Below are 19,577 nucleotides of genomic sequence, written 5' to 3'. Positions count from 1 at the left end.
AGGATGACCTCCATTGATCTGGGATCAGAATGAGTGGTTTGAGACACTCTCTTGTGATATTGATCTGGGATCAATGAAACTGACTTCGGGTCAGTAAGAGTGGTATGACACACTCTCTTCATACGGAACTGACTTCGGGTCAGTAGGGAATGGTATGAGACATTCTCGATCAATTCTTCTTCTTCATGGTTCAGCAAAGCAGAGCAGAGCTCAGCAGAGCGGAGCAGTGCAGGGCACTGATGGCAGAGATAGTACAGTCGGACATATGTATCAATGGATGGAGTTCTCCCTAGTTGAGAGGGAGTGTTAAAATTGGCAACTAGGGCCAAACTCCATGTGGGTCATCTTATTAATGGCAACTGATATTTTTCTTGGATCCCTCTCATCGAGAGGTGTAGGATTGATCTAAAGATCATCTGATTCCGATAAGTATTCATGGAGATATGAATTTATTTGTGTTATGGAACAATTCGTCGAGGTCGGCCAGTAGCCAAATAAACCTCACATGTGCTCAACGTTTTAAATATAAATAGCGGTGCCTTGAAAGTCATTTGGACACACTCACTTGGGATCTCTTCCTCTCTACTTGTCTTTGGGTTTTGGTAGGAGGAGAGATCCTAAGGGATAAAGTTTCCCCAATGAAGAAGGCCTAACGCAGTTAATCAAAGAAGGCTCTACGCAGTCCTAGGAGAAACCTCTACGCAGTCAAAAAGGGTTGTATACGCTATCTTAATGGAGATAAGATGCCCTAGTCGCAGTCCAATCTAGGAGCTCAAGTTGTTGTTCAAGTGTACCCTAATCACCTGTCAAGGAAGTGCTAATGTTGCCCTATACACAGTCCAAATGGAAGGTAGATCTTGCCTTACCTTAGCCGCAGTAAGGAAGTGTCTTAGGATGAGTCTTAGCCGCAGCGAGGGGAGAGATTTGGCCGCAGTTAAAGGAGAGCTCTAGCAGCGTTAAGGAGGAGATATATCCACAGTCTTAAAGGTGCCCTAGCCGCAGTCTAAGGAGGCCTAACGAGCAGCAAGTAAAGGCCCTAATCTGCAGTCCAATCAAGGATACCTAGCCGTTGTTTTATCTACAATATGCAGCCCTAATCAACAGCACAAGGCCTATGTGTGTTGTAGGTGACAGCATGGAAATATATGTGTTGTAGGTGACAACATGTTAAATAAAACAGTTACAAGGCATGAGTTAAGGATTGGGAATTCGCTGTCATAAAGAAGAAGCAGGGCATTGTAGAAGTCTGCTCTCTAGGCCGAGTTTGCTGGGTAGTAGGCCTAGTATAGGAGTGCAAGGTCAAAACCTTAATCTGAGTTCTAGATGGATAGTTTATGTGGGAAACTATCTTCAGTATGACTGTGTTGTATGTTATCTAGTGAACACATGACAATGACATCGCAAGTCTAATGTATGGCATGTCAGATATATATACATGTTGTAGTAAATGGAGGACAATCTTGTGGAAGGCAGAGACAGCCTTCCCTTAGAGGACAATTGCAAACAAATCTGGGCAGACATTGTGACTGTTAGTTGACTACACTTTGGGTTTGTTGAAGGAGTCTAACTACTCTGCTAGGTTGTAAGCCATAGCAAGCAGCTAAGACTGGTGAGTGTAAATGATTGCAGCATATTGGATGCGGTGATGGATGCAGCATGATGAGTGCAGCATTGGGTGCAGATCAGTGATGAGAGCAGCGCAATGATTGGGAGCAGCACAATGACAAGTGCAGTAGTATGAAGTGTATAGCATGGTCATTAGGTCCAGCACTGTGATGATGGGTGCAGCATGGTGCAGCACGGTGAGGTGCAGCATGATGATGAGATGCAGCATGATGATAGGTGAAGGAGTCACCTTGGAGAATCAGTTGAAGCAGCTTATCTTCAACTGATCTCATGTATCATCTTCTTAGAGATGATTTATGTTCTTATCTAGATAAGTCAAAGTGTTGACTTCTATTGTAAATGTACTATCTCTCTCTCTCTATTGAACTATTGAAGAACATATAAGAAGAATTGATCAAGGGTTTCCCCACATTGGGGTTTATCCCTGGCTAGCGCCACATCTTGTGTCCTCTTGTCTTGGTTTGTCTTCTGCGATTTATGTTTATGTTCTATCTGCAATTTACTTTAATGCTAATGTGATTGCTATTCTGGAAAAGATATTGAGCTAACTGTGAAAATTGAAATAAATTGCTCTAAGCATAGAAGTTAGAACATACCTAAACTTAATACTAGTCTACTACCACACCTCTCTATATGGGCTTGCAATACTCGTACCTTTTGTTGTAGTATAGACTTGTTCGAACATGATCTTTGTTGAACTATTTTATGCGCATTCATGTACCTTCTTCTGCCATAGATGCATCCAAGACTTAGACATGCTTTAATCCCCCTCTATTAAAATTGGCAACTAGGGCCAAACTCCATGTGGATCATCTTATTAATGGAAGCTGATATTTTTCTTGGATCCCTCTCATCGAGAGGTGTAGGATTGATCTAAAGATCATCCGATTCCGATAAGTATTCATGGAGATATGAATTTATTTGTGTTGTGGGACAATTCGTCAAGGTCGGCCAGCAACCAAATAAACCCCACTTGTGCTCAACATTTTAGTATAAATAGAGGTGACCTTCAAGTCATTTCAAAACACTTGGGATCTCTTCCTCTTTACTTGTATTTGGGTTTTAGTAAGAGGAGAGATCATAAGGGATAACACTACCCTAATCCAGAGGGCAGAAGCCAGAACAACAGGAACTGCGGTAACTGTCGGGAAAGTTGACGCAGAGGGCAGAAGCGGGAACTGTCGGGAACTGTCAGAACTGCCAGAACAGCCGGGAAAGCTAACGGGAACTGTCGGAACTATCGGGAACGCTGATGCAGAGGGCAGATGCCGAAACAGCCGGAACTGCTGAGAATAGTCGGGAAAGCTGACGTAGAGGGCAGAAGCCAGAACTGCCGGGAACTGCTGGAACAGCCAAGAAAGCTAAGGCAGAGGGCAAAAGCCGGAACTGCCAGGAACAGACGAAACTGTCGGAACTGCCAAAAACAGATGAAACTGGCAGAACTGCCAGAATTGCCGGGAACTGCCAGAATTGCCGAGAACTGTCGAAACTGTCGGGAATAGCCGGAACTGCCGGAACAGCGAGAGCATCTGTCTCCGAAGGAGAGCAGCATGCAAGGGACAGCTAACTAACACTGGGGCAGTGGTATGATACTTAGCAGCAAATACACCAAGCATGCAATGTTACAGCTAGCATGCAACAGCGAGCATGCTAAGGACAACAAGCAAGCAAGGTGCAGCCAACACATAGGTCAGTATGGCAACATGGTGCAACAATGGCACATAATGCAATACAGTGATGGGTACAGTCATGATTAATGAAGCATGATGAGATGCAACATAGTGATGATGGGTGCAGCATGGTGCAGCGCGGTGAGATGCAACATGATGATGAAATGCAGCACAACGATAGGTGAAGGAGTCACCTTGGAGAATCAGTTGAAGTCGCATGTCTTCAACTGATCTCATGTATCATCTTCTTAGAGATGATCTATGCTCTTATCTAGATAAGTCAAAGTGTTGACTTTTGTTGTAAACGTACTATCTCTCTCTCTCTACTGAACTATTGAAGAACATATAAGAAGAATTGATCAAGGGTTTCCCCACATTGGGGTTTGTCCCTGGTTAGCGCCACATCTTGTGTCCTCTTGTCTTGGTTTGTCTTCTGTGATTTATGTTTATGTTCTATCTGCAGTTTACTTTAATGCTGATGTGATTGCTAATCTGGAAAAGATATTGAGCTAACTGTGAAAATTGAAATAAATTGCTCTAAGCATAGAACATACCTAAAATTAACATGGTATCAGAGCTAAGGTGAAGGCAATGCCCAAGCAAGAGTGAAAGAGCAATCACCGAAGACAGTTGGGAAAGGAAAAAAGGATCAATGGATTCCTCATCCCTCTTCAAATTCACCAAGGGTGAAGTCGAAGCAGAGAATATTATCAGAATGGCACAGCAGAAGTTTTTGATGGCCTACGGTCAGAGTTGCGGGGGAGCGCTCCCCCCCCCCCCCCCGCTCCCGCTCCCAATCCGCGCTCCGGGCCGGAGTGACTCGGGAGCGCGCTCCCTAAAAAAAATTTCGCTCCCTACCTTTTCGGGAGCGATTTCGGGAACGTTTTGCTTTTTTTGTAATTTTTTTTTTGTAGTAATGTTTGAAATGCAATTTTTTTTTAAAGAAACAAATAATTTTTGAGTGGGGCAGCTTAATGATCAAGTCTAGGTCCTAGTATTGATATGCTATTCATGGTAATGTTAAATTCTTAAAGTAAAAGTGACATTCTCCTTAATATTCATTTTCATCCTTTTACTTAAATTTTTAACATTACCATGAAATGACTCAGGATGTTTGAGAGTGGTTCCAGCCTCATTGGATTTCATATGGAGAAAGTAGAATTTTAGATTTCATTCAAAATCTAGCAGACTTATTAGTTTTCCAGGATTTCAGGATTGGGGGATTGCAATGTTTCCATTGAATTTTGTCGTGTATTAGGGTATGGAACTCGTATTTAATCAAGAGCACCAATCCCTCTATGTACCTTGATGTCAGTGACATTGGTTGTCGAACTCCTCTATCATGACCCTCCTAAAAATGTACGCATCACTCAAACAAAATCTTGACTTGACATGCTATGCTTGTTCTATCTTATGTTAATGCTTAGAGGGTGATATTAATGACAAAGATCCCTATACAGATACAGAGGTAATGACAAAGATACCTCTGGATATTAATGCTTAAAGGGTGATATTAATGACAAAGACCCTGATTCTCCAACAAGACTAAAAAATTAGACATTTCTCGTGGTGGCAAGAGGCCCAAGCATAAGAAATAGATAATAGATTTACTTCTCTTTTCTAGTTTCTAGTAACTTTTATAACTATTGACTCTTTCATATTTATTATGATATTGTTTTAAACAATATAAGACAATTTAAGTTTGAAATTGGCAATTATAACTCATTAGTAATGAATTATGAATATGATGCTTCATGAAAGTTGAAAGTTGTTTCATTTCATTTCATTTTTATAACATTTCATTTCATGTTAGATATTATTTGTTGTAATGGTTACACTTAGCTTACAAGTACAACTTTGGTGATCAATGATGATAAATGTTATATATTGAATTTTGAAAGCTTGAAAATTTATGATTGATGAATCATGAGACTCAATATGTTGTATGTTACTATGTAACTAACTTGTGGACGTGGTTGATGAAGATTATAACTTCTAGATGATTGTTGTTGTATGTTTCAGTCTATGTTTTTTTATGTTTTTTATATCTAATTCATTATTCTACATGTTTTTGTTGACATATATGTATCAAAATATAAAAAATATATATATTATATAAAAAACGCTCCGGGATTCGCTCCCAAACTGGGAGCTTTTGAAAATGTCGCTCCCGCTCCCCGCTTTCCCTCCCGCTCCCAAGTAACATTGCCTACGGTCCTACCTAAAGATCACTTCAATGGGAAGTCCGGATCTAAGGGTGGAAGGAAAGGCAGATGCCTTGATTGTAATAAGTTCGGCCACTATGCGAAGGAGTGTTTGAGGTAGGGACACATCACTTGATGATGATAACAATCATTCTAGGGACATCTTCAATGATCAGAGGAATGACAGGTAATGCAGGTCATCAAGGAAACGACCGACTCTTCAAAGAAAGCAAGGAACCCCAGGTATGAAGAATCAAATGTTGTTATGAATAAGATAAAGAAGCGTTATCTTGTATTGGCCCTCTCCTTCGGATTCTTTGGGAATCTGGCTTATTGATCGTAGTGCTTCAAGGCACCTCATCGGATAGAAGGGTGCTCTCTCAAATTTGGTAGAGACGGAAACAACTGTGGGATTATACTTGGAGTCGATGCCACCTATCCCGGAAAGGATGTAGGGAATGTTACCCCTCAATTGAATGAGGGTAACTCTATTCATTTACAAGAATCTGTTTTATGTACCTAATCGCAAGAAGAACCTAGTGTCCATCTCGGAAATGGAAGTCAAAGGTTTCAGGGTGGCATTCATCGATGGAAAGGTACGTGTTTAAAAATAGAATTTTCAAAGATGCTTTTTCTCATGGGTTCAAGGTTGGCAATTTGTATCAAGTTGCAGGATGGTCCATTGGGGATCATGTCAATTGACATATCACATCTATAACACCGGAGGTCTACCTATGGGGCCCTAGCCGATGAGAGTCAGATGATGATAGGGATGCCTGAATTCAAGAAGAGCATGAAGGTACATGTCTGAGATGTACCGAAGGAAAATCTTATAATGGGACCATTCCCCTCATGCAGCAGGTCCACAGGTTTAGAACAACCCGAGGAGTTTGAGATTCATGATCGGGAATCTCATGTAAATAGGTGGAAGAAAGCCCTCTATCGCCTGAAGCAAAACACCCCGGGCGTAGTATGAGAGGATTGATAGCTGTCTGATGAAGCTGAGATTCACTAGGAGTGAAACTGATCCAAACCATTACCCGAAGGTTGTGGATGATAGACCTCTCATGCCGGCACCTTATGAGGATGCCCTATTTCTGACAGGTGCAGACCCTCTCATTTGAAGAAGTAAGAGGGAGTTGGATTCCGGATGTGGAATGATAAACTGCAAGCCTGTGACTACCTCGAGGATCTTAACTTTCAGAAGTTATATTGTAGTGATGTCAGACCAGATTTGGGAAATGCCTCTGAGTTTCATAAACTCATTCGCGTTGATGTTCTTGGTGAACTTCCCTCTAAATATATGTTTTGCAATTAGCATGGTGAGCTCATATTTGGTTGAGCCTCACTGGATTGGTGCTAAGAATCTTCTGAGATATCTTCGGGGCACAATCTCTCATGGATTGAGATACACTGTCGGAAATATGACACTGCATGATTATTCGAATGCTGACTGGGCAGGCAGTGTGGTGGATCACTAGAGCACTTCTTAGTGCTGGTTCTCTTTGGATTCTGCTTCGATATCATGGATGAGCAGGAAGCAGAAGTCAGTTGCTATAAGCACCGCCGAGACCGAATACATAGCTTCGAGTATGATCTCGTGTGAAGTTGCATGGTTGCAAAAGCTCTTAAGTGAGTTGTTTGTACACATGATGAATACCACTGTGATTCTCTGTGACAACCAAATGAGGGATTCGATTATTGAGAAATCCATATTCGATGATTGCTCCAGCTGATAGACATCAGATACTGCCTTATCTGGGATATGGTAAGTCGATGAGCAAGGAGGCTCCATCGCATTGAGACTAATGTACAAGTCACAGACATTTTGTCAAAGCCCCAGGGAAAGGTCAAATCTGTGACTTTCCCGAACGACTTGGAGTCGTTGAGAGACCTTCTTATAAGGGTTCTGCATGTTGCATGCATTGAGCTTTGGGAGCTCTGGGGGGCTTGGGGTACTCAGTGGAGCAACATATGACCACAGGGCGACTCACCCTCCCCTGGTGGTGCGCTATGTACAGGATGACAGGTTCAACCTTCCCCTGTGATACCCCGTGGCGACTGTGGAACAGGATGATTAGTTCTCCTGTGGGCCGAGATGATTAGTTCTCCCGTGGCAACTGTGGAACAAGATGATTAGTTCTCCTATGGGCTGGGATGATTAGTTCTCCCATGGAAACTGTGAAACAGGATGATTAGTTCTCCTGTGGACCGGGATGATTAGTTCTCTCGTGGCGACTGTGGGGCAGGATGATTCGTTCTCCTGTGGACAGGATGATTAGTTCTCCTGTTGAGGCATCCTACCCATGCAGTCTGGGACTCATGGGAAGTACCTCTCATCTGATCAATGAGCAAGGAAATGGGGTTAGAGACCATAGTAGTACTATCAATGGATGCATCGATGTATCTACCGTATTCCCTATGCTAGGATGACCTCCATTGATCTGAGATCAATGAAACTGATCTGGGATCAGTATGAGTGGTTTGAGACACTCTCTTGTGATATTGATCTGGGATCAATAAAACTAACTTCGGGCCAGTAAGAGTGATGTGACACACTCTCTTCAGATGAAACTGACTTCAGGTCAGTAGAGAATGGTTTGAGAAATTCTCGATCAATTCTTCTTCTTCATGGTTCAGCAGAGCAGAGCAAAGCAATGCAGGGCATTGATGGCAGAGATAGTACAGTCGGACATATGGATCAGCGGATGGAGTTCTCCCTAGTTGAGAGGGAGTGTTAAAATTGGCAACTAGGGCCAAACTCCATGTGGGTCATCTTATTAATGGAAGTTGATATTTTTCTTGGATCCCTCTGATCGAGAGATATAAGATTGATCTAAAGATCATCCGATTCCAATAAGTATTCATGGAGATATGAATTTATTTATGTTATAGGACAATTGGTCAAGGTCGGCCAGCAACCAAATAAACTCCACTTGTGCTCAATGTTTTAGTAAAAATAGAGGTGGCCTTCAAGTCATTTCAAAACACTTGGGATCTATTCCTCTCTACTTGTCTTTGGGTTTTAGTAGGAGGAGAGATCCTAAGGGATAACGTTGCCCTAATCCAGAGGGCAGAAGCCGGCACTGTTGGGAACTGCAAGAAAAGCCGGGAACGCTAACGCAGAGGGCAAAAGCCGGAACTGCCGTGAACTGTCGGGAACAACTGGAATTGCTAGGAACTGTCGGAACTACCGAAACAGCTGGGGCAGAAGCCGGAATTGTCGGGGATAGCCGGAACTGCCGGGAAAGCTGACACAGAGGGCAGAAGCCGGAACTGCCAAGAACAGCCGGGAAAGCTAACGCAGAGGGCAAAAGCCGAAACTACCAGGAACAACCGGGAAAGCTGACACAGAGTGCAGAAGCCAGAACTGTCGGGAACTGCCGGAACAGCCAGAAAAGCTGACGCAGAAGGCAGACGCCGAAACTGCCGGGAACAAACGAAACTGTCGGAACTGCTAGGAATTGCCAGGAACAGCCGGAACTGCCGAGAACCGCCGGAACTGCCGGAGCATCTGCCTCTGAAGGAGAGCAGCATGCAAGGGACAGCTAACTAACATTGGGACAGTTGTATGGTACTTAGCAACAAATACACCAAGCATGCAACAGCGAGCATGCTAAGGACAACAAGCATGCTAGGGGCAACAAGCAAGCAAGGGACAACAAGCATGCTAGGGGTAACAAGCAAGCAAGGGACAACAAGCAAGCAAGGTGCAATCTACACATAGGTCAGTATGGCAACATGGGAGAGCAGCATGCAAGGGACAGCTAACTAACATTGGGACAGTTGTATGGTACTTAGCAACAAATACACCAAGCATGCAACAGCGAGCATGCTAAGGACAACAAGCATGCTAGGGGCAACAAGCAAGCAAGGGACAACAAGCATGCTAGGGATAACAAGCAAGCAAGGGACAACAAGCAAGCAAGGTGCAATCTACACATAGGTCAGTATGGCAACATGGTACAGCAATGGCACATAATGCAATACAGTGATGGATACAGTCATGATTGATGAAGTGGGATGAGATGCAGCATAGTGATGATGGGTGCAGCATGGTGCAGCGCAGTGAGGTGCAACATGATGACGAAATGCAGCACAACGATAGGTGGAGTCACCTTGGAGAATCAGTTGAAGCCGCATGTCTTCAATTGATCTCATGTATCATCTTCTTGGAGATGATCTATGCTCTTATCTAGATAAGTCAAAGTGTTGACTTCTGTTGTAAATGTACTATCTCTATCTCTCTTTGCTAAACTATTGAAGAACATATAAGAAGAATTGATCAAGGGTTTCCCCACATTGGGGTTTGTCCCTGGCTAGCGCCACATCTTGTGTCCTCTTGTCTTGGCTTGTCTTCTACGATTTATGTTTATGTTCTATCTGCAATTTACTTTAATGCTTATGTGATTGCTAATCTGGAAAAGATATTGAGCTAACTGTGAAAATTGAAATAAATTGCTCTAAGCACAGAACATACCTAAAATTAACACCCTCCTACTAATGCAATAGTCCACCCTCTTAAACATTCTCATCTCTAAACTTTCTTCCAAAACATTATGTGATTTCTTTGTAGGTTCCATAAGAATATTTATTATATCTTACTACTCATCTTCAAGATTTGTTAATTCATCATTAACCTCTTGTTTCTTACGTCACTACACACTCATCTTGATAATGGATCCTTGTGCCTTTTGAAGACAATACCTTCCAAGCAATGAAAGATGTGAAGTAATCAAATGAATCATCATGATCAACACAAGATCTAGAAGAAAGTCTACATCAACCACCTTGATGGTTTACTACATCAATATGCTAATATGTTGTCATCAACTTTGAAAAATCATTCTAAATCAAAACTTGAATAACTATGATGTTAACTTCCCAAATAAATGCAATGGCCTAAACTAGTGGACCTAACCTACGGGGATTTCAACCTAGCACCTGTCACTCAAAACTAGCCAAATGCCCAATAACATTAGCAATGACCAAATCAGCTAACCCCTTACACCTCTCCTTTTACCAAACTATTTGAATCTTTATCTTTATTTGCTTTGATAGGATCTATCTTCACACTCCCATTAAGTACCTATGTTGAATGTCCATTTTTTGTCCCACTGACCTACCTTCTATGGTTATTCATCAAACATTAATAAAACTATTTTATCTTATCAACACATTTAAAGCTTTAGCAATTAAAATCAAATCCCAACTAGTCTCGCTTGTGTGACAAAATTTTCAAGAATCACTAGATACGATAATGTTCACATATTTGAGCCCATGTGGCGTACAATAGTCGGTGAATGAATGCATTTTTAAGGCACTCCTTGCATAATGGTTACCGATTCAAAACCATGTGGGTTTCCCGCTTACGTAACCCTCAACTAGAGGTTATAGTGGTAGCGGTTGAAATCAACCCCATGTCATGTGAGTATGAGACCAGCCTAGTTGTTGATTCCTCTAGTCACAAAAAAAAAATGTTACACATTCTTAAGAAAATATGTATTAGTTTTCTGAAACAGCATATTAAGCAACATTAAATCTTGCAAAAAAACTTAGAGCAACTAGCCAGTGACTAAAATGCTACTTGCGACAGTCCATCAAGTTGTGGTCTATGTTGAGAAATATAGCTCAGACACAAATTCCGCACAAGTTCAATGTGAACATGTTGGAAGTGGTCTGAGTTATTTTCGAAAAGTAATTCCATTTTGTAATTCACTTTAGTTTTAAGAAGAAGAAAAAGTGAAAAGTATAGTATACTACAATTAATCTCAAAAATAAATCAGGGTTTTGGTAGATTAAGGGTGAAAAGTACATTATACTACAATTAATCTCAAAAATAAATCAAGGTTTTGGTAGATTAAGGGTTTCAGCTAAAAGTATGAAGATAGGTCAAGACAGAAGGTTTAGGCATAGTTGTTGAACAAATGAGTATGTTGAGCAACCAAGAGAGAGAGAGTGCAGATCAGTTTAGGAAGAAGGATCTTCCATACAACAGCAAGCGTACTAGGCTTAATTGTATAAACCTGTACAGTCAAACAAATCTAAAATGTTCTGTACATTTTCATTTTTATGGTTATATAGAACGATTTTGTACAGTCATATGGAAGTATTTAGAGTTGTATAATGCAATTCCATATAATCGTACAAATAAGGCATACAACAAGGCTAGATCGGCAAAGTTTTGTAGTTTCTTCTAATTTCTCATGGAGTCTATACATCTCAGTTCAAGGTGAATTGTTGACCATGCAACTATTGGTTTTATCAGAAAAAGGAGGGTTCCTTGTAAGCTTTGAAGAGTAGATTTTGAAGGAAAAATTACCTACGTATGTGTGAAACTGTTTTATACTTTATTTCATTTTCTAGCTATTGTGTGATTGATGCTATGGTTTGAAAATAGTTTTTGGTTATAAAATTCAACAATTTATTTGTTTAAATTGAAATCATAAGGAAATTAGTCATCTAGGCTTGAAATTTCTACATGGTATTAGAGCTAAGTACTCTTATTGAGATTCACAAGGATTTGAGGCAATAAATCAACTATCAAAAAGGATTGGCAGGATTTCAAAATTAATTTTCAGATTTGGGACTTTGTACACTAGACCTCAGAAATGGCATCAGTCAGCCTCTGATTTGAGAACAAATTTGACGGTGCCTCAAATTTCTTGTCGTGGAGGGTGACAGTTACACTCTTACTATAAGAGAATAATCTTTGGGATATTGTCAAGGAAGTTGTGTCTTCGCCTACAGTTCCACAACAATTGGCAGCTCACAAGAAGAGGGAAGTGAAGACCAAGCAGATAATCTTGGATGCCATAAAGGATTATTTGACCTCTCATATATCCAAGAAGAAGATATCATTGGAGATGTTCAATGCCCTAGTAAGTCTCTACCAGAGTGAGAACATAAATAGGAAGATGATCTTGCAAAACAAACTCAAATCCATAGGGTGACCAAATCAAACTCAATTGACAATTATCTTATGAATGTCACACAGGTTTGTGATCAACTTCTTGCAGTTGAGGAGAAAGTTGCAAATGAAGAGCTAGTGAACATGGCACTAAATGGATTCCCAACTTCATGGAACCATCGGTCAAATGTATTTGTGCTCTGGAGAACCTTCCTAACTTTCAGAAGCTGTGAGATGACCACATCTAGGAGGAGAAATGGAGTCAAAGGCCAACACGAAGTGTGGGGATGAGAATTTAGTTCTAAATGGTCAAACAAATCAGGGTAGAGGTAAAGGGCCCAGCAAGAAGGATTTGAGTAAAATCAAGTGCTTCATTTGTCAAAGCAGAGTCATTGTGGATCACAATGTCCAAAGAAAAGAAGGGTAAAGGGAAGCAACAACAGAAGCAAGTAGCAACCTCTGCAAAAGCTCTGATGAATGAGTTTGCAACCAAATTCAAGAAGGATTTCTCATTGGTATCTTTCCTTTCTACTAGCACTATTCCAATGAATAAGTGGTACGTGGACAATGGGGCTCTCAACATATGACAGTAATGCATCAATTATTTTCTGGTTCGAAGAAGTACAATTCGGGAGGACAATTTAAGCTAAGGTGATGATGCTAAGTACCCAATAGTAGGAGTTGGTACTAATCCCTTCCAGTTTGAGTTAGGTAACTTCTCCAGATTTTGACAATGTCATGTTTGTACTAGGTCTCAAAAAAAACTTGCTTTCAATTTCAATTATGGAGGATAAGAGCTTTGCAAATGAGTTTAATAACCAGTAAGTCCTCATCAAGTCGAAAGAATATAGCCCAGGTAATAGGAGTTACAGAAGGTAATTTATATAGGTTGCAGGGTGAACCTATTTGAGCACTAGTATATAACAGTTACAACTTGTGAAAGTTGTAGCATAGAAGGATGGCACACCAGCATCATAGGGTGTTGCCTATTCTAGGGGAGATAGTCACAAGTCTTCCAAAATTCAGTATAGAGTATGCACAGAGTGCACGCTTGGCAAGCATGCCAATGCGCTTTCCCAAGTAGCACGCATAAGTCTAAGGGGATTCTAGACCTACAACATTCGAATGTTTGTGGACTGACGTCAATAGCATCGATAACAAAAAGCATGTATTATGTTTCCTTTATTCACAACTTATATAGCAAAACTTGGATCTACTTCTTAAAGACCAAAGTCGAGGTCTTAAGCAAGTTTCAAGAGATGAAAGCTCTAATGGAAAACCATACAAAGAAGAAGATCAGAGTCTTGAGATCAGACAATGGGGGAGAGACAATGGGGGAGAGTATACCTCTAAGGAGTTCAAGGGCTTCTATAAGGAGAAAGGAATCAAGAGGGAGCTAATTGTTCTGTACAACCCACTACGGAATGGGGTTTTAGCGCAAAATAATTGATCCATCATAGGAACTATTAAGGCCATGATACATGACCAAGACTTGCATATGTTCCCTTCGGCAGAGGCATGTGATACACTAGTCTACATCGAGAATCAATGTCCTCATACAATCTTGGGGGAAAAGACACCAAAGGAGGTATTCATTGGTGTGAAGCCAAAGATGAGTAAGTTATGCATCTTCCATTGCCCAGTATCGGTAGAGAGGAGAACCAAGTTGGATCCCTCCAATAGGAAGAGATTATTTGTAGGTTACAATGAGACTTCAAAGGCTTACAGGGCCTATATTTCAAAGCAAAGGAAGGCAATAGTAAAGTTGTAAAGCTTGATGAAGACTTTGCATCCACGATGTCCCATAAGCCTATTCCAATGATAGAGGATGAGAAGCTGAAAACTCCGAAAGTTGAGCCAAGTTCACCAATGACTTCCAAAGTAGTACAACAACCTTCCACTTTTATCATGAAATCTCGATGGTTCAATATTGACGGATGCTAAGGGATATGTTGAGTCTCCTAGGAGCACATTTAGAGAGAGCAAGCCTCTTAAGAAGTTATCAGACGACATGGCATTGATGAGCAACATTCTAGTTTCTGAGACTTCCAGCTTTTAAGAGGTGGCAAACCAGTAAGTATGGCAGGATGCCATGGTGGAGGAGCACAACATCATGGAAAATGATGGTTGGGGCATAGTGCCAAGACCGAAGGGGAAGTCAGTAGTGTCTTAAGTGGCACTACAAGATCAATTGGTAGCTAATAGGTTCCTTGATGTTTTTGGTAAACACAGGGCCAAGGATATGTTTTGTAGTGAACATTTTGAGTAGGTTCATGGTGTACCCAAAGCAAGAGAATTAGGTAGCAATAAAACATGTGCTCGGGTATTTGAAGGGCACAATGGAGTATGGTTTGAGATATCTTGGAGATGGTGAAATTGCAACGGTATTGAGATGGTGAGCAGGCAATGCTACAAACATGAAGAACACCTCAGGGTGCTTCTTTAGATTGGGTTCAATGTGGTATCCTAGTTCCATAGGAAACAGACTCCCATGGCACTTAGCTTAGCAAAGCCAAAATACATGGTAGCCAAACCGCTAGTTGTGAGACCATCTGGCTTTGCAAGTCACTTGAAGGATTGTTTGATTCGGAGTTGGACCCCATAGCCATTTACCATGATAATCAAAGTTGTATCAAACTCTTTAAGAATCCAACGTTTCATGACAAGTCAAGCACATAGAGATCAAATATCACTTCATTCAAAACAGTGTTCAGAAGGGAACAATGAAGCTCCAATATATTCCCACAACTCAGCAAGTAGTTGATATTTTGACCAAGCCCTTGGCAAAAGGATAGCTTGAGGTGTTTAGAAATAAAACCTAGCTTGACGTGTTTTGAAATATAGCTCGAACAAATCAAAGAGATATAGAACAGTCGGTGAGGGAGCGCGCTGTTAAGGCGCTCCGTAAGCAAAAAGTCACCGGTTCTAGTCTCACCGATACCAAAAATCCAGCATGGTTTCCGCTGGTGCGGCTCAGGCCAGGTGCGATCCCCGGGTGACTTTGACAGTTAGACGCCCTTGAAGAGTGATTTTCAGGATTCACCCACTTATCAACCAAAAAAAAGAAATATAGCTTAAACAAAAACATCCATACAAGTTCAGTGTGAATGTGCTGAAAAAATATAGCTTAAACAAGAACATCCATACAAGTTCAGTGTGAATGTGCTGAAAGTGGTTTGAGTTATTTTTGAAAAGTAATTTTCTTTTGTAATTCACTTTAGTTAAAAAAAAAAGTGAAGTCTCATATTTAGTTGTTGAGTCTAATAAAGCATATTTCATTCTTTTATGAATTAAACTAGAATTAATCTCAAAAATAGATTAGGGTTTCAGTTGGAAGTATAAAGACTCAAGATAAGTGGGTTTGAACTTTAAACACAGTTGTCAAATGGTTGAGTAGGTTGAGTGACCAGGGGTAAGAGAGAGAGAACAGATTGGTTTAGGAAGAAGGATCAGCCATACAGAAGCATGCATATACAGCTGTACAGATCCACATAGTTATGTACAGTAGTACAAAATAGTTCTGTACAGTTGTATGGAATAGCTTCGTACAGTCATACGAATAGGCTGTACAGTGGTATGGACAGGCTGTACAGCAGGGCCAGATCCACAAGTTTTGCTGCTTTTTCTATTTCTTAGGCATGCCATACTTTCTCTATAGGCCAGCCGCCATACAGGTCAGTTCAGGGTGATTAGTTGACCATGCAGCAGAGAGTTTTAGCAGAATGTAGATGTCCCCTTGTAAGCTTCTTCAGAGAAATGAAAAGTTGATTTTGAAGGAGAAATTACCTGTGTAGGTGTGAAAATGTTTTATGCCTCTACTATTTAATTTTTTATCTATTGTTTGACTGACGCTATGGTCTGAAGTTAAACCCCAAATTTGAAGTCCTTTTTTACTTCTCAAGCTTTTCAAACATGTGTATGTCAAGAACATAGTTTCTTATATAGCAATTCAATTATAATTTCTTAAGTGACAATTCAGTCATAAATAAGGCTAACTCTAAAGGTGCATGTTCCAAGCATTTCATATAGGAACTCAATCACAATTCAGACTAGTTCTAAAAAGGCTGAATCATAAACATGTCATTTTCATGGCAGTATACCACTCTTCAATCCCACCTAACCGTTTAGTCAGCTCAAGTGCCTTCCTTTAAGATGGCACTCACTGGATAACCAGAAAGTCATCGCTTCTGTAGGTGATTACAAATTTCTCTTCAGGTAATTCTTAAGGCTACAAGTCTCAGTCAGATAAAGGATAACATGTGCCACCAAATCATTAAACATGACTATCAAGAAGAAACAGAAATGTAGTTTCATCGTATAAGAACCAAATCACACAGATTAACCTCAGGGTAAAACTTGCATGAGTTTAAAGTTCAAAACTTCTAAGGAAACAAATGAAGCACTCGCTGGAAATGACAAAATGTCAAAAATAAAATTGACATATAATAGTTTCTCTCGAAATAAAATCAAATAACCAGCAGTCGGAAAGAGCTCTTTGCTTGAAACCATGATATGGAACAAAAAAGGCAAATTTTTAGGGAAGCTTTCAGCCTATAGGTGCAAATTTTTACCTTTGCCATTTTTTTGGACAAACACTCGTTTGTTTCAAATTATAATAAACCGAAACAAAACTTAATTTCAATTTGTGACTGGTCAAAGAAGCAAGGTGAACACTGTTCACAATTAACTCTGCTTGGTGCTTTTGAACAGATTCTATAATTCGTGCCAAAACCATATATTTTATGGAGCTAGAGGACACTTATGTGGAGATAGGGAAAGAATGTACTCACATCAACTATTGCACTTGCCGCTTCATTCAAAGTAGGTGAAATATCAAGCAAATCCCGTCTAAATTCGTTGAGGATGACTTGATGGCATAGTGATAGTACTTGAACAATTGCCAATGATCCTAGAAGCTGACACAGTGTAATGCTCATAAATCTAACCACATGCACAATATCGTATACAAACCCTTCATTTTAAAGGTAGAAAACACACAACAGATAATAATAAAAAGGGTTGCCCACTGCAGCAAATCAACACTTCCATCTATGCAAATTAACAAAAAAGCTAATTACAAGATGGATTATCGACAAGAGAATATGGAAGAAGTATTTATTAGAATTTCCTCAGCTGAGATTTATCAATGCATTGCATTTTGTTCAAATTTGTTGATTTTAAAGCTACGGCTATAAAATCACACCATAGAGTGTCTGTTAGGACTGTATAGATTATAAAAGTTGAAGCTTCGTGATAGTCCGAAGAAATTATATATCCCTAGAGGTTTGGCCCAGTGCTGGCAATATGTACATGTCTGACACAGCCTACGGATGTTCTATGACAGAATATGGATGAAGTAGGTATGATTCGACAATTATACAATTCCTCAAGGACATCTATCATGGATATTCCCTGCGATAAATTAGCTAGAGATTTTCATCATATTCCAGTGGCTTATATCGTTCTCTGGTTGTCTTCGTACATTCTAAGAAAATACTCATGGCTGAGATTCATGAAAGTGAAGAAGATTGACTATATTTGTTTGCATTTTGTTCAAATTTGTTGAATTTTAATGTTACGAACCAAAATTAACACCACAGGTGGGGTTGTTTGGTGTCTGGACTGTATAGGTTCTAAAATTTAAATCTTTGTAAAAATTGAAAAGAAATGAAATATTCCTAAAGTTTTTCCCCAACACCCCCAATATGTAAGTGTTTCGATTCAGAGTGTGCATATCTTACGACAGAATATGCATTAATTAGGTAACATTCAATCGATCGTGGAGTACAAATCCTAGGGTAAATTGGTTGAAGGTCATTATATTTCAGTTGCTCGTCCGGTTAAAAGCTACGCAGCTCTCTCATTTTCTTTGTACGTCCTAAGACTTCTCCATATCTTGCATCCAGATTTGTAAATAAACACTGCAGCTCAACATTGAGTTTTTCTTATGTTTGCCTTGTTGCCAGGGCTGTGGTTAGGTTTCTATTAAATCCTGATCGTAATTGAATGTGTAAAACGTTAAAAACTCTCAAATATGCACAATTCGCTTAACATTTTACAAAATTAAATGAGACAAACAGTGCAGGATACAGCAAAAGTTTCTTGCCGGGCTGCAGAGTGCCGTCTAAATGTGCCTCCGTTAGATACTCTTCGACATTAGGCCGGTCCAGATCAACTTCTGACTTGGAAGAATTCATTTTCGAAAACTCGCCGGATTAAAGGCAAAAGAAACCCCGTGCGGAGGTTTCAAGATGTATGAAATGAATGGCACAGATTCTGATCCACGGAGAAATAAAAGGCTGAGAAGCTCCCGCGCGGATCTATAAAGGCTGCGACGCAGGCCCTAGGGTACCTGGGATGGAGCAATAGTAAGTTGACAACGCCCTTGTTTCCGAAAGCAGATGGAGATGAAATTCCTCTGGATGCACGACACAGAACATTGCAGAGCCAATCCAGTTGACCAACTAAAGTGGTAAGTGTACATTCATTAATCTCAGAGTGAATTAGCGATTGGACAATTACCTTAGTCGCAACAATCTCGTACGCTCTCACAGAGATTTTCGCTTGCAACCTTCACGCGGCTGTTCTGCGCTGATAAACATTAACATAGAGATGCTAATGAAAAAACCTTCAAAGGTACTGTACACTCTTTTCTAAAGGTTAGTCACCGTCTCATGGTCCACATATCTGCCACACTAGTGGAAGAGAAGGGGGAGACCAATTTTCATCTGTCTGGCCATCCGGATTATTCATTTCAATATATTAATGGAACATGCAACGATAATGTTTTTATCATAAAAATTGGTTTTAATTTTTTTATTAGGAAATATATCATGTTTTTAATCATTCATTTAAGTTAAAAATAGATAATTGCGTGGAGAGAGCTCTCCAGTAAGAGATGTCATGTTTTATCTTGTTCGGTTTTGTAGTGTTTAAAATTTTGATTATATCTTGTTCGGTTTTGTAGTGTTTAAAATTTTGATGTCATGTTATATCGGGTTTGGTTTTGTAGTGTTAAAATTTTGATTTATCAAATTATATAAAAATTAAAATTAATAACTAAAATAAAATTGAAATTATTTTGTTGGACATAATGTTTGAGGTATTATATATGGGCGCTAAATTTTTATAATTGTTTTGCTAGTGATATTGTTGTGTAAGAAGTTA

The 19,577-nt window shown here is 40.0% G+C and overlaps 1 protein-coding gene across 4 annotated transcripts in view; it reads right to left on the bottom strand.

Annotated features, from left to right (window-relative positions):
• LOC149239668 (glycerol-3-phosphate acyltransferase 9-like) overlaps positions 1–19,145 on the bottom strand; it is a 366,346-nt gene extending 347,201 nt beyond the window's left edge. The window contains exons 1-3 of one of the 4 annotated variants that reach the window (XM_089373481.1): positions 18,933–19,144; positions 18,501–18,762; positions 17,201–17,258 (exon numbers count right to left, since the gene is read on the bottom strand). In XM_089373481.1, coding sequence (XP_089229607.1) covers positions 17,201–17,258; positions 18,501–18,607 — 165 coding nt within the window. In that variant the 5' untranslated portion in view covers positions 18,608–18,762; positions 18,933–19,144. Of the gene's footprint in view, positions 1–17,200; positions 17,259–18,500 lie in introns of all 4 variants that reach the window. The other 3 variants (XM_089373480.1, XM_089373482.1, XM_089373479.1) reach the window with 3 other exon arrangements.
• Positions 19,146–19,577: the final 432 nt, after the last annotated feature.

This window comes from Pinus tabuliformis, chromosome 8 (assembly GCF_031772625.1).
Source record: "Pinus tabuliformis cultivar Carrire ecotype Pingquan chromosome 8, CPIR1, whole genome shotgun sequence".
NCBI classification, from domain to species: Eukaryota; Viridiplantae; Streptophyta; class Pinopsida; order Pinales; family Pinaceae; genus Pinus; species Pinus tabuliformis.
This window is presented reverse-complemented; position numbering and strand designations above follow the sequence as displayed.